The following is a 19,668-nucleotide window of genomic DNA, read 5'->3' as shown; positions in this document are numbered from 1 at the left end:
AGCCCGCCATTAACTCCCGAACAGGAGACTAATGACCCTGCCATTACTTTGCTATTACCTCAAGGATAGAAAAGAACAACTCCACCATTAACCATTAGCAGAGAGAACAAAGGCCCCTTGGTGTCAACTTGTATGTTTTTGAGTCTCAGACCTCGATGACTTTAAAATGGTGGAGGGATGCGGAGGAAAGGAGGGAGTGGCGGGAAGGTTATGAGACGGAGCTGGGAGAGAAGTGGAGAAAAGAATCAGGAGGCAAGAAGGGAAGGTTGAAAGGAGATGGAGGAAGGCTTAGGAAGGGTTGAAGGGGGTTTAGAAACGTAGAAGGGGTGAGGGGAGGACTTACAAGGGGGAAGGGAAAGGGTTTTGAAGGAGTTAATCAGAAGGGTCGAGGAGAGAAGCGGAGGGAGGGTGTAGGATGAGTAAGGATCAGGGGTGGAGTGGAGGGAGGAATGAAGGCATGGAGGGAAGGTTTAGGGTGGTGGAAGGAAAGTTCAGGGTGGAGTGAGGGCAAGAGGGAAGGTTTAGGGTGGTGGAAGAAAGGTTCAGGGAGGAATGAAGGCAGGAGGGAAAGTTAGGGTGATGAAAGGAAGGTTCAGGAAGGAATAAATGCAGGAGGGAAGGTTTAGGGTGGTGAAGGAGGGTTCATGGTGGAGTGAGGGCAGGAGGGAAGGTTTAGTAGAGGTCTCCCTGCTCTAGTTAGTCGATGCGTGTAGTCCAGCAGATAAGAGTGTGACGGATGAACCCCAAGAGGAGGTAAATGTTGACGCTCTGCCAGGACCTGACCCTCCCCTCCTTTCCCCTCCTCTCTCTCCTCCCCTTCTCCTCCTGCCGCTGCTCCCTTGGCTCCAGCGAGGCGGACGCGTCACGCTTCTAAAAATAATACTTTAGACGAATCCTTCATCAGATATCACGCGAGAGATTTTGACCGGCACACGAAATATTCCTAAAGTTTTGTCGTGACTGTAATGCTTTCCAGTGACTAGCGTCCTTTGCCCCGCCGTCCCTCAAGGCCAATGGAGGCTTGGTGCTTTGGACCATGTTCCGAAACACTTCTATGCCGCACGTCCACTACTTCCAAAAGGCTCTAGTTAAAGCTACACGGTTTTTTAAAGATTTCTTACGATTCCAGTGACAAATTAACAAGATTTTTATATTATTAACAGGAGAAACACTCTTGAAAACTCGTCTAATCACCTGTTTGGTCTTTGAAAATCGTCGTAGTGAAAGATTAAAGTGTTTCATAATAAAGGCTTTGTCTTATGGCGTCACCAGTTAGTACGTATTGCCGCGGAGGATGCCAGCACAGTGACGTCACAGCTCATCGCGGGGCCCATGAGGAAGCCTGTGAGCGATGGCTGGCACGAGGAGGCAGGGCGGTGCTGGAACACTTCCAGCACCGCCATTCCAGTAGAAAGAAATTCCACGACTTGAGTGAGTCTGTCCCTCTCATTTTCTCCCTCAAGTTACAGCGAGGAGTATTTTTGTGGTAAAGTTCGCAATTGAAGGCTTCGATAACTTGGTGTCCTGCGCACAGAGGGAGGGAGGGAGGGAGGTGCGGCAGGAATACACTGAACGCTAGTCGGGAGTCACCTGGGTACGTTAGGAGGACGGTGAGGGCGTGATTTTTTTTTTTTTTTTTCCTTCCCTAGCTGTGTAATCTCCCGGTGTGGCTTGCGGGGTTTAGTGGGCGCCAGTGTTTGTAGTGATGCGGAATTGGCAGTGACGGAACAACAAATACACGGCCTATGTATGGCTGATGAGAAATTATCGATTTTGTCCCCGTCTCTCCGCCTCGGCCACTTGTTAATACCCAAGGGGGAAATGCCAGGCGAGGTGAGGCTGTGCGCTGTATGTCGCAGCGTGGGGCTACAATTATAAACTTTGCAGCATGAAGTCTTATGTTTACGAGTGCGGTAAATCCTGATCGCTAACTCAGGCACGAAAAAAACTCCACTTATTGATTTCAGGAATACGTGAGACTGAGGCACTTCTGCGGGAGTAGGCGGGAGGAACCAAGCCTCTCCTTCAGATTATGAGGAGAGGGAGGAGGGAGGAATCAATGTCCCCCTAAAGACACCTTTCCCTGGTGGCGAAAACAGCCCTTCATGCCCGGGCACAAAAAGGCCGATTTCGTGTGTTGTGACGCCACTTGACGCGGCATTTGGACTTAGACATTTTTTCAATAGCACAAAAGTTGACGGGGCGAAGCGGGAGTCGTCATTACGGTGTCCGTCGATAACCGGACGAGTCTGCGACACTGATCCCGCTGTCGTTATGGGATTTTGGGATCATTCAAAGCCAGTGGGCCGACGCATCAAGTTCACGAGTCATTATCTGTTCACTCTCACGCAGAATAGACCGGAATATTGAACTGCGAGCGTTCCCTTCCCCCAGTACATCCTCTCACACCCACACTGGCACCGCCCACACACACACCACCACGCACACTAGAACACTCACTCTCACCTTTGCTCCGCCAGCCACCGGGACCTCAAGCCGGAGAACCTGCTGCTGGATGAGAAGAACAGCATCAGGATCGCGGACTTCGGCATGGCGTCCCTCCAGCCGGAAGGTTCAATGCTGGAGACCTCCTGCGGCTCCCCCCACTATGCCTGCCCGGAGGTGATAAGGGTGAGTGCCACGCGGACGGCGACGCTGATAAAGAGCCTTATTTTCTTTTTTTTATCTCTATTCTTAAGCACTAATAGGCGTGTGAACTAGGCTTTCTTGAGGATAAAAAGATGATAGACGTTTGATTATAAGTCTGATAAGGACTTTTATTCTTAAACGCCGATAAGAGTTTTTTTTATATATATATTCTAAAGCACTAATAGGCGTGTGAACTAATCTTTCTTGTGGGTAAAAAGACGATAAACGCGTGATAAAAATTCTGATGAAGATTTCTTAAACACAAATAACTGTTTGATACGGGAATAGATTTTTTTTATTCAAGGTAAAAAGATAAGAGGCGTGTGATTAGGGTGGTTTCTTTTGACGATGTTGAGTGTTAAGACATAAGGATATTTTTTTAACTCACGGGAAAAATATTTGATGTTTAATGAAGGTATGATGAATTAAACTGATACAAAATAGACATGAAATAGATACGAATTATTAAGAGCAAATTGAAATGCAGATGAGAGGGAAGGAAACTAATAGCTATAGAGAAAATAAAAAAAATGCAACAACAATACATAATTGCATATTGGGACATCATAACCTTGAATACTTGTAATAGACACATGAATTAATATTTCTGATTAAAACAACAAAATAGACGCCAACTATCTTTTATCTGTCTATCTGCCTGTCTGTCTGTCGTCTGTATCACATTGGTACACCATTCTTGCTTACACCAAAGTGTGTTCATTTCTTTGCTCCATTTCTGTATTATTTAATCAACATCATTGTACCTCCCTCGCCTCTAGCCTCTCTCTCTCTCTCTCTCTCTCTCTCTCTCTCTCTCTCTCTCCTTTGTCAGCTGTATTAAGACTCAGGACACGTCTTTGGCCCGCCCACCCCACTTGCCAGCCTTTACAGTTAATTCACCCTCAGAAAACCTTGTGCTGAACTAGTGTCGTGCCGCAGGGAGAGAAGTACGACGGGCGGCGGGCGGACGTATGGTCGTGCGGGGTGATCCTGTACGCCCTCCTGGTGGGTGCCCTGCCCTTCGACGACGACAACCTGCGTCAGCTGCTGGAGAAGGTGAAGCGAGGCGTGTTCCACATCCCCCACTTCGTGCCCCCGGACTGCCAGGACCTGCTACGAGGCATGATTGAGGTCAACCCGGAGAAGAGGTTCACGGTGAGGCTCCTACACACACACACACACACACACTACGATGTCCCTTCAAACGCACATACGCAGCGACGTCCACTCAAACACATACACTACACCTTCCTCCTAATTCTAATATACGCATCCAGAATACATTTCATAAAAAAAAAAAAAAAGGATTCACAGTAAGGTTCCTACACACACCACACACACACACACACACAACGATTACCTCCACAATCACACACACATCCTCCTCCCAGTTGTAATACACAATCTATGTTCTATCTATATACCAGACTCAGGCAAAGCACCACACACTCATACACACACCTATCACCTATTAGCCCGACCCCGAATACACAAAGCCTCTGTAATACACTAGAATGAAAAATAGATAAATAAATAAATAAATATTCACGGTGAAGCTCCAACACACACACACACACACACACACACGTGATGGACAATATGTTTCTTTTCCCAAACCCAAAATTCGAGTCTGAAAACGCTTCACTGGGGCTAAGAAATTGGAAAACAGTATAAAGGATATAAGGCAAGAGATACGAGAACAATTAAATACGAGGAGAGGGGAGCAGTGAGGCCAGGAATGTGCTGTGGACTATCTCCCCTCACTTTCCTCCCCTCTTTCTCCTCTTCCTTGGGACCCTTTTTGAAATTGCTGATGTAATGCATAACAAACATACCTACATACCCATTCCTGCTCCCATGCCACGCTGCTCCAATGAATGAATACCCTTTTTTCCTATATTTTTAGCACCTGAGGCAGTTTAGGATGCAAGGTTACAGAAGGTGAAATAAAATATCTAACAGGAGGTGAAATAAAATATGTAACATACCTACATACCTACATATCCATTCCTGCTTCTATGCCACAGTGCTTCCATAAATAAATACCTTTTTTTCCTTACATATTTAACACCTGAGGCAGTTTACGATGCAAGGTTACAGGAGGTGGAATAAAATATGCATTACCAGCTTGAAGGTTTGCAGTAACATCCCTTTATAGATGGACAGACAGTGGTCCCCTCACTCCTCCCTCTCCATCACCCTCTCTTGCACTCCCATCATCCTCATTGGTCAGCACAGAGGGAGGAAGCCCCTGCCGTCACTCCCCATGGCTTACTGCGCCCTTGGGAGAATGGGAACGTGGAGTGATGTTTATTTTATGGTATTCTTTGTCACATAAGTAGATGGGATAGCTAGGATGGCTCAATTCTCCTTGTGTGTGTGTGTGTGTGTGTGTGTGTGTGTGTGTGTGTGTGTGTGTGTCATTCCCTCCCTCACTCCTCATGTACTTACTATCATGTCCCTCTAGAGTATCATAGAATCACTGAGAAGTTTATCCAAGGGCAGGACAATATTTTTTTTCATCCACAAACCCTGATAGATACAAAATACAGCCTCTTAGACATCAGGACTGAGTGACTGTAAGGTTGCAAGATAATTTTCAAACCTTTCACACCTCCAGTCACTGCATTACTGTGTGTCGGCAGCTGGAGGAGATCAATAAGCATGCGTGGGTCATCGCGGGCGGCAAAGGTGAGCTGGAGCTGGAGCGGCCCATGATGGAGGTGGTGCAGACCCACATCATCCCCACCAAGGACAGCATTGACCCAGATGTGATCAGGAACATGGCCTCCCTTGGCTGCTTCAAGGACAAGGACAAGGTGATGCTGGACCTCCTCGACCCCTGGTAAGTGCCTCTTCTTATTGGTTGATCCTTCATTAGGTGGTTTACTAGTTTTCCTCTTTGTTTTCTTTACTTATGCAGTCTCTCTTTACTTATTTGTTGTAGTTCTTCCTGGCTCTTACCTTCCTTGTGGACTTAAAATACAGACTAATATAATTGTTATCTTGCTTGTCCTCTATTTAGTTTGTATGGCTGAGGTGACTCACACATTGGACTCCCTCCATTCAGCAGTGAATTTCAAAGCTACCCATTAAGCTACCCATTAAATACAGGTCAACACAATCCTTCCCCTGAGTGACCCGCTTGTCCCCCACAGCCACAACACGGAGAAGGTCATCTACTTCCTCCTGTTGGACCGGAAGCGACGGAAACCTGCGTGTGAGGACGAGAACGAGATCATCCACCGGTACCGCTCTGAGTCTGCTGACCCGCCCAGGAAGCGAGTGGACACCTGCTCCGTCAACGGCACCATGTCCCACTTTGAGCGTCTGGCGGAGGGTTCCCCAATCACCCCGCGGCGAAACCTCTCCCACCAGTATGTGATTCACCTGTCCTCACCTTCCCTTGCTACCTGTAATCTAACCTTTAGGTGGATAAGTTTATTTATCTATCTATCTATCTATCTATCTATCTACTATCTATCTATCTATTTATCTATCCACCCATCTGTCTATCTATCTATCTATCCATCCATCCATCCATCCATCCATCCATCCATCTATCTGTCTATCTATCTATCTATCTATCTATCTATCTATCTATCTATCTATCTATCTATCTACCTATCCATCTATCTGTCTATATATATATATATATATATATATATATATATATATATATATATATATATATATATATATATATATATATATATATATATATATATATATATATATATATATATATATATATATATATATATCCTTCTGTCTACCTATCTATCTGTCTGTCTATATATCTATCTATCTATCTATCTATGTATTTGTCTGTCTAATTATATCTGACATCTTTTCTTAAGCATTTTCCTAGGGAGAGGCTGTGATGGGGAGTTTTCTTTTATATCTATCTTCATGTTACATTCTTGCATATTCTAAACCTCCATTCCTCATATTTCCTCCTTTCTCAGTAGTTGCATAATATTGATTAATACATTTATCAAAAAACTACCATCAGAATCCCAAAATTGAAATCCCATCACTATAAAAAGAGAACAAAATCCATGGTGATGTTTATGGTTTACAGCTGTTAATAGTTTAAACACCTTAAGTCTTGCTCAGGTCACCTTAACATGTTCTCCTCCCTCAGGTCCTCACACACTCTTCCCTGCAGTAGACACTTCAAGTCTTGCTTAGGCCACCTTAACATGTTGTCTCTCCTCAGGTCCTCGCACACCCTTCCCTGCAGTCGCCGCCGGTCTGCCAACAACAACAACAGCGGCTCGCACTCCCCTCTTCACTCCAACAACGTGACACCAACTGCCTCACCCCTGTCCTCGCCACGCACCTCCCGCCACCACCACCATCACTCCCAGCAGCACCACCACAGCAGCACCACCAGCACCAGCACCAGCGGAGTCAGCACTGTCACCAGCACCACCGCTGGGAATGAGAAGTCAGGCACAATCACCTCAGGAGATGATAGCAACCCCCCTTCTGCCCCGGGCTCCCCCTACTCTGCCCCCTACTGGAAGTCTCGCCTCAACACTATCAAAAACTCTTTCCTGGGCTCCCCGCGCTTCCACAGGAGGAAACTTCAAGGTAACGGCCATTCCAGCACTTCCCATTTGTGGGATTTTAATTGTAGATGTGTGGATGAAATGTGTGAGTAAAATTATAATTGCCAAGTTTTATAGATTAAATTTTATAGTAAAAGATATATGTGTTATTTTAAAAAGTCATCACAACATATGCTTATGAAATAAAGCAGCTTCAGGAAAGTGAACTACAGTAATTTCAGTAACTTCAGCTTTATAAGTAGTCCTGATGTTGCATGTACTTGAACAGTGACTGGAATCTCAGTGCGCTTTTTTTATACATGTATTTTGTTACCCTTGATCAGTTCCCCTTTACATAAAAGAAAAGAAATATGAGTTAGAGCAGCATTAACACAGTATCTTAATGGGTCTTTTTATACATGTATTTTGTTACCCTTGGCCAGTACCTCTCTTACATAATAAAAAGTGTGTGTGTGGCAGAGCAGCACTAACACAGCACCACAGTCCCGACAGATGAGGTGCACCTCACGCCGGAGTCCTCGCCAGAGCTCACTAAGAAGTCATGGTTCGGCTCCCTCATGAGCACGGAGCGGGATGAGACCTACACCATTCTGGTCAAGGACAAGGCTCTGGCCACTGTGAAGGCCGACCTCATCCACGCTTTTCTTTCCGTACGTTTTCCTTTCTCACTCGTTTGTTTTGTCACATCAAGCTCTCATCCTCATCTTGTTTTACTACCTCATCTTAAGTCTCCTTTATTTTGCACTGTAACAGCATCATAACTTCCCTTCCACATATATTGTTATATTTTTATTTTTGCTTCCCCTCCCCATGCACTGATATTACCTGCCTAGATCCTTCACTCCCTTCCAATATTCTTCCAATCTGTGGATGACCTTGATTTCCTCCCTCTTCACTTCATATTTATACATCACCCTCCTCATTCCTGTCATCCCTGCACCAGTCTCAAGTTTCTTGAGTTATTAAAGGTATAATTGACTCCATGTCTGGTCATCTCTCTCAATTGTTTCACTCAGCTTCACTTTTTCTATGCACATAATCTTTAAGTAGTAATATTAATTGTTTCCAAGTTTTCTAAGTTTTAATGCAAGATTTCCAGTGACTGTCTCTTAGTTTGAAATTCAAAGAGTGCATTATATAGGTTTCTTTTGTGGCTGCTGATGCAGTACAACAGCATACTAAACAAACATGTAAGGCAATGTACCTCTATCTTTTCTCTTATTCTTCTGCATCATTACCAGGCTGACATCCCCCCTTAAAGGGGGGATAGCCGAGACAAGACGTCTTGCCTTGTCTCATTGTAGGGATAAAAATACAGAGGAAGGGGTCCCCAGTCTCCTTGCTCTGTCCCTTTGTCGCCTTTTACGACACGCAGGGAATACGGTGGCAGTTTTCTTCCTACCCAGCCACGGAGAGAGCGGCCAGGCCGTGTCCCCCTCACCACAGTTACCTGCAGTTTAGTTGAATGGATCCAATATAGTTAGTGTGTTCAATCAAATTTATATGCCTATTTCTGCACATGGTGAGCTGCATTCTGCATAGGTCATGTTTCTTTGTTATCAGTTCACGTGTGGGCAAGTGTGTCGCTTTAATACCTTACATGTTTGTGCCTCTGTGGTGGTAACAGTGTGGTTGTCGTGTGTGTATGCAGGTGGCAGAGCTGAGCCATAGTGTCACGTCACCCATGAGCTTCCGGGTGGAGTATAAAAGGGGCAGTGCAGGGCCAGCGGTGTTCCAGAGACACGTGAGGTTCCAGGTGGACATCACACCGGTGTATTCCCCAAATGATCCCAATCCACTCTACGCTATTAACTTCATCCTGCTCTCTGGTATGATGGGTAATAAAACACAGCAAGTATTTCGTAGTTTCTGCTTCACAGCTTGAGCTTATCTGTACCAAGGTGAGACAGCACATCACCACTCAACCCAGACCGTCCCTGGCAAGGCCACACCATCAGTTATAGCTACGGATGATGCAAAAATCCATAACAACCTCCTTTGGCCACCAAAAAAAGGTTAAGTGTACAGTACTAAAGGACGATACATAAGTAATGTTAATGCAAGAAAGTTGTAATATGATATATATACATTACAAGTTTCTTGATGAGAAAAAAAAAAACATGTAGATTGGTTAAAATGCAAAGCTTACTTTTTACGTTTCAATAACATTTTTGACTAAATATTTGCTTGAATTGGTTTATTGAAATATAGTAAGCATTGGTATGCATCATGTTATGTATTACAATAAATATATGCAAAATGCATCCATAGTTGAGCGAATGAAATATTTAAAATTTTTGTTTTTATTACCAGGTTTGGTTTGAGTGTCAATAATGTGCAATCTATACAGTATCAGTTGTGTCTCTTGTTAAAAGTAATGTAGTATTGTAGTTCACACACTGAGCCACCAAACACAACTGCAGTAGCCTAGATCAAAGCACCATTCACCCCCACACTCTGAGGACCTCTGTGTCACCCCAAGGAAGACTATACTCCTTCCTCAGGCCAGGCATCCTGTGGGCCCTTGGCTCCCCAACAGGCACCTTAGTCCCTTCTGGCTGTCTTGATGCAGCTCTAGACTAGCTTAGACAATAGATAACAACACTGCATCACTTAGCACTACATATTGTTATTAGCATCAGCATCTTTGTTGTAATATTGTAAGACACATTCATCAGGCATTGGTGAAATTCTTCTCTGATCTATGGCAGCTGTGTATGATAAGCTTAGTCATCATTAGTAACTTACTTTCCTCCTCTGAATGTACACCATGGGAGGAAAATAGATGGCACACAGAACCTATCCTTGCCAAGGCTAGGAACACCTCACTTTGATATCACTAGTACCTGTTTTTTCACACCAAGCATTATTTAGCCTCCACTGAAGAAAGTAAATGACACTCATAACCTATCACACATCATGGCAAGTCTAGGAACACTTCAGTTTGATGTTACTAGTACCTGTTTTTCACACCATGCAGATATTTAGCCTTCACCATTTGATATGAATTGCCTGTGTGAATGTTAGTCTACCCTCTGTCTTTATGGCCACACCTCCACTTAGTACTGGTACATGAAGCCTCAGTTCTCTTGAAAATTTAAAATGTTATCCTCAATACTTTTCTCCTAATCTTGTATCCTTCCTACACTTGTTCCTCTCTCTGCTGTGAGTGGTGGTTGTGTTCCTTCCCATCATGTCAACAAATTATTTATCAGTCTGTGCAGAATGAGTTATAATGTTATAAATCTGTTATACTCTTAAAATCCTTATTGGCAGTTGTGGACATATTTGTACTCAGCTGTGTCCTACAGTACTAACATTATATATTTCTGACTTTTGTTGTCATAATACTTATTTTTATCTTTTATGTATTTAAGGATTATTATTTATATAATCAGCCAATATAATTTTGAATTCCAACAGAATAAGTAAAGTGCTTCAGGAAAGTATTTGAAAGTAGATATTTGCTGTATGGAATTAAATTGGTTACTATTTTTACAAGTGAATAACTTTTGAGCAATCATAAATTTTATATAAAAGAATATGCATGACTTTGACTAGCATTTCCTCTGCTTTACCAATTTTTTCCTTAGAGTTTTTTGCGCAAACATTTAGTTGCTGTAGCTGGTGCATGGTGACCCTTGGTGGTGGTGCTCCCCTAACCCTCACCCACTACCAGGTAACATCCGGCGGTTTCGACGCATCTGTGAACACATCCAGGCACAGGTGTGCAGCCGGCGGCCCCCCGCCTCACCCAGAGTTGGCCGGAAATTCACAACAGAGCTGTCCGAGTCTTCTTCCTGCGGCTCAGACACCTCTGAGCGCCTCTCTCCATTCCCCCAGGGCAAACAGGTGAGCCAGCCGCTCACCTCCACCCTGACCCCCACGTGATGGTGCGTCTTTGTTATTGCCACTGTGTACACCACAGGTGAACACTCACCTGGGAAGTGAATGCCTCTAGTAACTAACAGGTTGAGCATCTATGAGGAATGCTCACAGACATCAAACTTTGCATGCTCTTACTAAAATCATTTGATTTTCACTTGCTTAAGTAGCTGGCATGTGCTGAAAGTTCCAGTGTTTTCAAAGTTTTCTTAAAGTTTTCTTGTTAGTATAAAAATAGTATGAACTTTCTCACTTGCCATTATTTACAGGGCTGCACCTGATTTTGTTTAGTGCACATCTCCTTTCCTTCTTAACACACTTAAACACCAACATAGTATTGCACTGCACACACTGCATGCAGCACACACCAGGCTGCAGATCACACGCATCACTGGAAGCATCGTCAGCAGAGTCTTGTGTTGCAGGCGGAGAGTGACATAGAGAGTGACGCGTCCCAGTCTGACGGCAAGAACCTGAGTGGGCACGGGGGCTCTGAGTCGCCGCAGCCCAGCGTGACCAACGGGCGCAGCACCTCAGACCCGGAGACACAGCAGCTGGGCTCGTCTGACCTGGCCACGTAGTCCAGGGCAGTGCGGGCCCACTCTGGCCATGGTGCCAGCTCCAGCGCCCTACTGCCCCCACCTTCCTGCCAGGCGGCCCCTGTGATCAGGCCACGTGTTCCGTCGAGAAGAACATTTGCTCATCAGGACAGAATATCATTTAGGGATGCATAATGCCATGGCAAACGGCTAAAGTTTGGTTGCCAACGTGATTCGATAAACTTGTCCATATACTAATGTATGGTAAGCCAATTAACTTTGAAGTTATTTGTTATTACCCCTAAGGACGAATGAAATAGGTAGTGCTTGCTGGTATGATCAGTGTTGTGTTTTGTCTGGGAAAGGTTTCTTCTGGAAAATGCAAGAGGTACTCTTAGCTTAAAGTTTCTTGTTGATAGGCTTCCTAACATCTAAATACTGGTGGAGTAAGGAACTGTGACTTCTTGCTTGGGACTATATTATCACACTCGTTTTATACCACATTTAGGAAAGCATTTTATAGGCATAGTGAAAAGGATGAAACCTACTCTTTCTCTCATTTCTTATGCAAGATAGAAACAGGCCAAAAACTGACAGCACTTCAGCAAGTGACAGTGGAAACTTCACCACCAGCCTAAATCATCCTTAGAATGCTGGCCAGACTGTGTGAGTCTGTGTGCCGAACTGCAAGCATCAAACCTATTTTTCCTCAGGCAGAACTGTGCAAAGCCGCAGACGTGCATGTGGGACTTAGAAACAGAAACTGGTCAGGAACTTGAATTTGCAAGTCTCAGCAATACTGTAACATTGAATTACACTTTAGCAAAGGTCTGGGAAGGAAATAGAAAGATGGAAATGTGACTGAGAAAACTGTAAAGCTAATTTTAGTAATGTAATAATGGAAAAATTTAGCACATTTTCTTGGTATGGTTTAACCACAACTGTTGTATTCTCTTGTGTTGTGACTCACATGAATTCACTTATCTATCTTTCCATATGCCTGCCTGACACCTCCCACCAAGCAGGGGCAGCCGAGGCACGGCGTCCACACAGCGCCTCGCCCCATGTGTCACCTCACACCTCTCTGTTATATCCAGTGATATTACTTGAGTACATCTTGTGTTACTCTCTGGTCTTATTTTGGAAATGCTTGGTAACCATTGCTTGTCAAAACCTCAAGGGATGGGAGAGAAGAAATTGGTAGGCTGTTTATAATTAGCTCTTTCTGAAGTGGAAATTTAGCATCTGTGAAAATTTAAGTCTCCCAGAAAATATAAAATTATATTATCATAACTTAATTATAATACATTTAAGGTGTTATCACAAAATACAGTAAACAGCAAAACAAATATTAAGAAGCCATCAAATTCATAAGGAACTTATATTTTATCAGGGGCTATTTTTAAAAAGATTACATAATATTATGACCCAGTAAGCTTGCACCACAAGCCTGCTGTGTGTGGTGGCTGGTCAGAATTGATGAAAGAGTACAAAATATATTTATAGAAAAATTAGAAGTGATCACATCAAGCTTTGAATATTAGTAGTTGTGTCAGTACCAAAGGAAGAAATGCACATGATAGGTGAGTGTTCCATGTTCTCTTATCGGATGACTAAAGAATACAGTACTGCTGTAAGGGAAGCTGGGTGGAGCTGTGCTGAGAGACGAGCCAGGAGATGAGTGACAATGAAGCAAGCTGTCGGGAGTGGTGCTGGTTGGGGGGCAAGCCACCAGACTCTGGAGGTGAGATGTCCTGGGCAGTTGCCGGCCGCCACTTACTGATATAAACACACACACATTCATTCCTTCATCATGCACCTCATTGACTATTGTTTACATTTGCAAGTCAGGTTCGATGTAACTTGTATTTTCTGCAGCTTTTAAGCCGAATCCAATCCCGTTTTGACTAAATCCGATTGTAACCTGAGTTGTTTATCCTGTGGAAACTAGGACATTCTATTAGGCATGGTGTAAAGGGGAGTTTATCATAGCTTCAACATTATTAGAAACGACATATTATATTCACTGAATTCATTATTCTTGGTAGTGCAGCCCCATTTTATACAGCCTGTTTTGTACAAGTTTTTCTTCTAGCTACAGACTCCTCTTCTCAGCTGCCTTCATACCAAAGGAGCTGTGTAGAATACATCCTGGGTGTTGGGAAATGGACTGTCGGCCAGCCGGGTCTTGCGTCACACGCTCTGGTTGTCCTCCAGGCCAGCCGGTCGGTGATTCTGACTCAAGTGTCCAGCTGACTCGAGTTATGTATATTTTCCCCTGATGACACCCACCGTTTACAAAGTTTGGCGAGTCTCACGAGCCAGCAAGGAGGCTCTCCGTGTGTCTCTCACCCGCCTGCCACAGGCTGGAGGGTACAGGGGTGCCGGGCAGCTTCAGCACATTTCAGCCGGGGCACCGGTGCCTGGTGGCGAGGACAGCAATAAATTAAGGTCTCTTGAGTTCTCATTCATATTCCATTATCATTTCTTAAGTTATACTCTCATCACCCTAACAGTCAGCTTTCTTGGGAGTTCACTTGCTGTGACCGCTGCCCTCGCCACCCGTGCCTCCAGGCCTCAATAGTGCAGGTGAGGGGAAGGGCGTGAGGGTCGTCAGGTTATAGCGTCCAGTTAGGCCTATGCTCTCAAGGTTTTGTCCCACGGTGAGTGTAAGTTTTGTAAATATTACTTTGTAAGAAACATGCTTGTTAAGTCTGTATTATACTCATATAAAGACCAGTATCTAGGACATGTCAGTTTTGTATTTTTCCTTCCTGAGAGAGAGAAAAAAACGTGATGCTACACTGCTTGGTATATATTTTGTCATGCAAACACAGTCATGTTGAAAATGCTTTGCAGGTGTGTGATAAACACACAGGTAATGGACCTGGTGGAACAACTAGTGGTGTTGGTAAAAATAAAAGTGAAGGAAAGTGAGGAAACTGTTCCCTTAATTAACACTTAGTAACTGTCTGTTAGGACAGATGGTTGAACCTGAGGTGAAGGAAAGTAATTATCTGAGAAATTGGTTTAGTCATGAAAATTAGAGAGAAATATAATATGGAATAATGAAGTAATGAGTTTATTAATTATTATTATTACTATTATACATTATATCATTATATATTATTACTACTTTTATAACAGCAGTATTTAGTTTACTTAATAACTTACAATCTGTTCAGTGTTCCTCAACTTTTATTATATCTGTCATCTTAATCCCACGTCAGATACTTCCTAGCACACAATTTTAAACTTCCTGTATGCTATGACCACGTGTACTGAGGTTTATACCCTCACGTGACGGCAGCGAAGGAAAGCCGGGGACATTAACGTACACGGCACCCAGGACTGTATTATTTACGGAGTGGTACTATACTTTAATGAACTACTACTATTATTGGATAGATTTTGCACATTCACGATTCTAAAATTATTTACCACATACATTTTGATTTATGAACAGGAACCATTCACTATATATCAGAGAAAGACCATGAATTCACCGAAGTTTGCCACGCACCGAAGCTACACAGCACTGAGCAGCAACGCGTGATGAAACACGCAGAGTTTGGAGTTTTTGTGTTTATCAGTGAAAACTCGCCTCCTGTGAGTTAGTGAATGGCCCTTGACTATTCAAGTGTACGTTGAGTGTTTCTAGAGGCCAGAGACAAAGGATAGAGGAGATGGGTGAAAGAGACAATGAGAAAATGAGGATAAACATGGAGGCGGAGGAAGAGAAGGAAGGGACGTCAACACAAAGGAAGAAAAAACAGCGGCGAACCAGATGACCGTCTCGAGGCTGACAAGGTATTTGTGCTAGTCTGGCATCATATAGAATAGAATAGGGTCGTTGGAGTAGTTCAGGAGAAATAACGAGATTTAGCCCAACAGTTTCCTTGTAATTATTGATATACTTTATTTGGGTACTGTTGATTATTTATTTATTTTCAGGCACTCGTATTATCATATGGCTCCTTTTTATACCTGTGTGTGTGTGTGTGAAAATAGTAGATGTATTTCCACTGAAAACAAACAAAATATATTGAATGCTGTACGTTGGTGTCTCCTGAGAAGAAAGATGATTATAAGAATATTCATAGTTTTTCACATTTTCATTTACATTGTACTAGATGTAATATCCCGGCCATGCGGTGACTTACGTAAATACTGAAAGAATAGCTGCTGTAACATTACATGCACAGTTGAACCTGAACTAAACATTTTGAAACGACCAAGTATTAGGCTTTTGTGTTGATTTATTGCCATTTTGATGTAAGAAGATAACGTGATTATTGTAAAAGAGCAAAAATCAGGCATTGAATCCTAAACATACACACAGACACACCATAATCGTTGTACAGTAGCCTGCGGATTGTAAAACGTCAGCTGTGTGTAAACTCGCCTGTCAACATGCGTGTAACAGTTTACTAACACGAGACAAACTACTGCCTTAAGCCACAAGGGGCCGAGCATTGCGTGTCGAGTGTCCAGTGAGCACCGAGCCATGTCACCAGCACGCGTGGCTCCCCTGCTCGTGGTGGCTCTGCAGCTGGCGTCAGTACAAGCCCAGTTCATTCCTCTCGGTTGGCTCACGGGGCACCAGTTTGATAACGACCTGCCTGATGTTTACTGCGGCGTGCCATACCCTGCCATCAAACCCGACCCCACCCTGCCACCCATTGCCACCACCACCTCAGCCACTACTGCTAGTATTGCTGTAACTACTACGACTGCTGCTACTCATACTAGTACTGCTTCCACTACCACCACTTCGACTACGCATGGTCATAACACTACTACTACATCTACCACTCATCCACATACTACTACTACAACATCCACTACCCATCCACATACTACTACTACAACATCCACTACCCATCCACATACTACTACTACAACATCCACTACCCATCCACATACTACTACTACTACATCCACCACTCATCCACATAACACTACTACGACATCCACTACCCATCCTCATAACACTACCGCTACCTCCACAACTACACCTACTACTACTACTACCATAACTACTACAACTGCTAATCTGACGCTCTTCAATATATCTGGTCTAGATCCTAATTTCTTCACCCATGATAAGTCTAGCAATAGTCTTGATCCAGAGAATACTAAACCTGGGTCTCCTCCTTCACTGTTCCCTGGATTACACCTTCAGGTATTGAGATCATTCACTTTTAGTCCTAATCAAAGTATTAGTGCTGAAGAAAACTATACGGCTAATGTCCCTCCTTATAAATTGTTCAATGACAGTTACTCCGTCACTGATATTGTTGAAAATGATTTGCCAAGTCATGCTATGCCCACTGAGGGATCTAAAGGATACAGCCTCATGCCTTCTACTCCCTCTGGTGAATCTAATGAAAAGATTTTAACTGCAGTGCCAAATTATATTCCAGGTCTTAATATGAATCTCTCACATATTCGTGATCGTAAGAATAGCTTAGCCTATCAAGATATTTCTAACAATGGTTTGGTTCTTACGTCTACTCTTCCCTCTAGTGAATCTAATGAAGATATGATAACTGAAAAGGCAGATTTTGTGTCAGTTCCTCTCACAGATTCTCCAGATAATGAAAGTAATGTAGTTTTTCAAGGTACTTCTAACACTGATTTGATTCTTTCCTCATCTTCCCCCTCTAGTGAAATTAATGAAAGTATATTGACCGAAAGATCAAAATCTACCACAGTTTCTCGGTCAAATCTCTCTTTTGTACGTGATCTTAAGAATAATATAGATTTTCAAGATACTTCTAACAACGATTTCATTTTTACCTCAACATCCCCCTCTAGTGAAGTGAGTGAAGTTACATTAACGGAAAAAACAAAATCTACTTCAGTTTCTCTTACAAATCTTCCTTTTGTACGTGATCGTAAGAATAATATACAATTTCAGGATAATAACAATGATTCGATTTTTACCTCAGTCTCCCCCTCTAGTGAAATTACATCAACCGAAAAACCAAAATCAACTACAGTTTCTTTTACAAATCTCCCTTTTGTACGTGATCTTAAGAATAATATAGATTTTCAAGATACCTCCAACAGTGATAAGATTCTTACCTCAATTTCGCCCTCTAGTGAAGTTAAAGAACGTATATTAACCACAGAACCAAAATCTGCTTCAGTCTCTCTTACAAATCCCCCTTTTATTCGTGATCTCAAGAATAACATACAATTTCAAAATAATAATGATTTGCCACCTTTGATTCTCCCACATGTTAATCCTCCTCCCACTTCTCCATCTCCTGTTCTCTACCGCCCTCATCCTCCCCATCTCTTCCTTTACTCTCCCCCACCGGACATGGAGGATAATGCAGTGTTTCCTAGTGGCGGCCATGATGGTCAAAATAGGTTAATTAGTTTACCTGATATTTTCACACCCTTGATATTTAAATACACTAAACCATCTTCATCTTCCATTTCTTCTCCTTCTATTTCTTCTTCTCCTTCTACTCCTCCTCCTGCAGTTTCTCCTGTTTCATATTTTCTTCCACTTTTTTCTCCTCCTTTGCTCTCTCCTCCATCTCCTGTTCCAGCTCTTTCTTCTTCTACCTCTATTCCTTATTTTCCATCTTCTGCTCTTTCTCTTCCTTCTTCTCTCCATTCCTCTTCTCCTTCTTCACCTTATACTTCTCCTCCTCCTCTTCCTCTATCACAGTCATCCAGTCCTTCTATTCCTCATACTTTGGACTCAATGAATGTTTCTACTTCCTCTGCTGCAAAATCTGATTCTCTCATTTCTAACTGGCTGAGGGAAATGGCAAACGTTCAGCCATAAAAAAAAAAAGAGAAGCAAAACACAATGCGTGGTGGTAAGTTGATTTCGTGTTTTATTTTTTATTTTTTTTTATGTTTTGATTTATAGGTGGAGATAGAATGAATTACTTTTTTTTTTTTTTTTCTTTTTAACAGAGGTCGAGCCTTGTTTCGAAAAGCGGTGGATAAGCGAGGAGGGAATGGATGGCGTTGAAATGGAGTCTGAAGAGCGTGAATTCTTTTGGGGCGTCACTGCTGTCTGTCTCTTGGATCCCATCTCGTCACTTGGGCGTCTCCTGGGAAGCGTCCTTTTGTTCAGCTCAGCCAACACTCCATTCTTTGACGGAGTGGTTGACGTTGAGTCGTTCTGTTTAATGTAATAACCTCATCACCTCACTTTGGGCTGATTACTATTATTATTAATGATTTTCGGTATATGGTTTGAGTGGCTCGTAAAGGGCTTGCACGAGTGTTATGCTAATTTTATGCCAAATGGAGGGTTTTAGAAAGTAGGCAATGCTTCGGTGTGTCTTGAAAGCAGCAGAAATGTTGCCCCGTGGATAGTAAACATTTTTCCGCCGCTTGCCATTATGATCGGTGACTCCAGCCATAACTGTCCCTGGTGTGTGATGCAAGGCTGTTGTGTCTGCCTGGCCCCTTACCCGCCCTCTGCTTGCGTAACACCCGCCCTTTGTTCACCGCGGCCCGTGTAATGCTTGATTCACTGCTACAAATGTAAATTGAAATCCATTGCTGTTAAGTAAGAGTGAGTGCACATGGGATTGTCAGAATGTATTAAACTCGTGTCGGGTTATGTGTGATTGTTATGCCATTTGTGAAATATTGTATGTATTAATACTCGTATATTAAAAGTGTGATGATTGCACTTGTAAAGTTTGGAATTTTTGTCATGTCTGCAACGATATTTATGAGGCAGACAACACGCGTTCCCTTGGAATTTACCAGCAAGTGATACAAGCTGTTGTGTGAGTGACGAGGAGCCGCAAGACGCGCCTCAGGCCACGCACGCTTATATTACTCACACCTCTTTACTATTGCACAAGCATCCGCGCCCTGGCTGAGTGACGCCGCCCACCTCGACCTGCTGATTGATTAGGTGTTATGACGCAGCGACACCACTCACACTGCCACCCACCACCACCACCACACCATCCTGGGTCATGACCGGTGGCGTTCTTGGATCCGATCAGGCGTGGCTTCAGTCTGAATAT

General features: G+C 43.3%; 1 protein-coding gene and 1 long non-coding RNA gene across 6 annotated transcripts in view; both read left to right on the top strand.

Annotated features, from left to right (window-relative positions):
• The window catches only part of LOC135090572 (serine/threonine-protein kinase BRSK2-like), a 186,336-nt gene extending 171,937 nt beyond the window's left edge, over nt 1-14,399 (top strand). For 2 of the 5 annotated variants that reach the window (XM_063987440.1, XM_063987437.1), the window contains exons 5-13: nt 2,481-2,631; nt 3,589-3,804; nt 5,295-5,494; nt 5,808-6,026; nt 6,872-7,248; nt 7,710-7,876; nt 8,878-9,064; nt 10,906-11,078; nt 11,537-14,399. In XM_063987440.1, coding sequence (XP_063843510.1) covers nt 2,481-2,631; nt 3,589-3,804; nt 5,295-5,494; nt 5,808-6,026; nt 6,872-7,248; nt 7,710-7,876; nt 8,878-9,064; nt 10,906-11,078; nt 11,537-11,692 — 1,846 coding nt within the window. In that variant the 3' untranslated portion in view covers nt 11,693-14,399. Of the gene's footprint in view, nt 1-2,480; nt 2,632-3,588; nt 3,805-5,294; nt 5,495-5,807; nt 6,027-6,871; nt 7,249-7,709; nt 7,877-8,877; nt 9,065-9,106; nt 11,120-11,536 lie in introns of those variants that run through there. The other 3 variants (XM_063987438.1, XM_063987439.1, XM_063987441.1) reach the window with 3 other exon arrangements.
• A 782-nt stretch (nt 14,400-15,181) lies between these two features.
• LOC135090571 (uncharacterized) lies at nt 15,182-19,322 on the top strand. The gene is made up of 2 exons (XR_010262043.1): nt 15,182-15,460; nt 18,593-19,322. It is a non-coding gene; the product is annotated as an uncharacterized LOC135090571 (long non-coding RNA).
• Nucleotides 19,323-19,668: the final 346 nt, after the last annotated feature.

The sequence above is a fragment of the Scylla paramamosain genome, chromosome 35 (genome assembly GCF_035594125.1).
Source record: "Scylla paramamosain isolate STU-SP2022 chromosome 35, ASM3559412v1, whole genome shotgun sequence".
Taxonomy (NCBI): domain Eukaryota; kingdom Metazoa; phylum Arthropoda; class Malacostraca; order Decapoda; family Portunidae; genus Scylla; species Scylla paramamosain.
The sequence above is the reverse complement of the archived record's forward strand: the minus strand, read 5'-3'. Positions and strand labels throughout refer to the sequence as shown.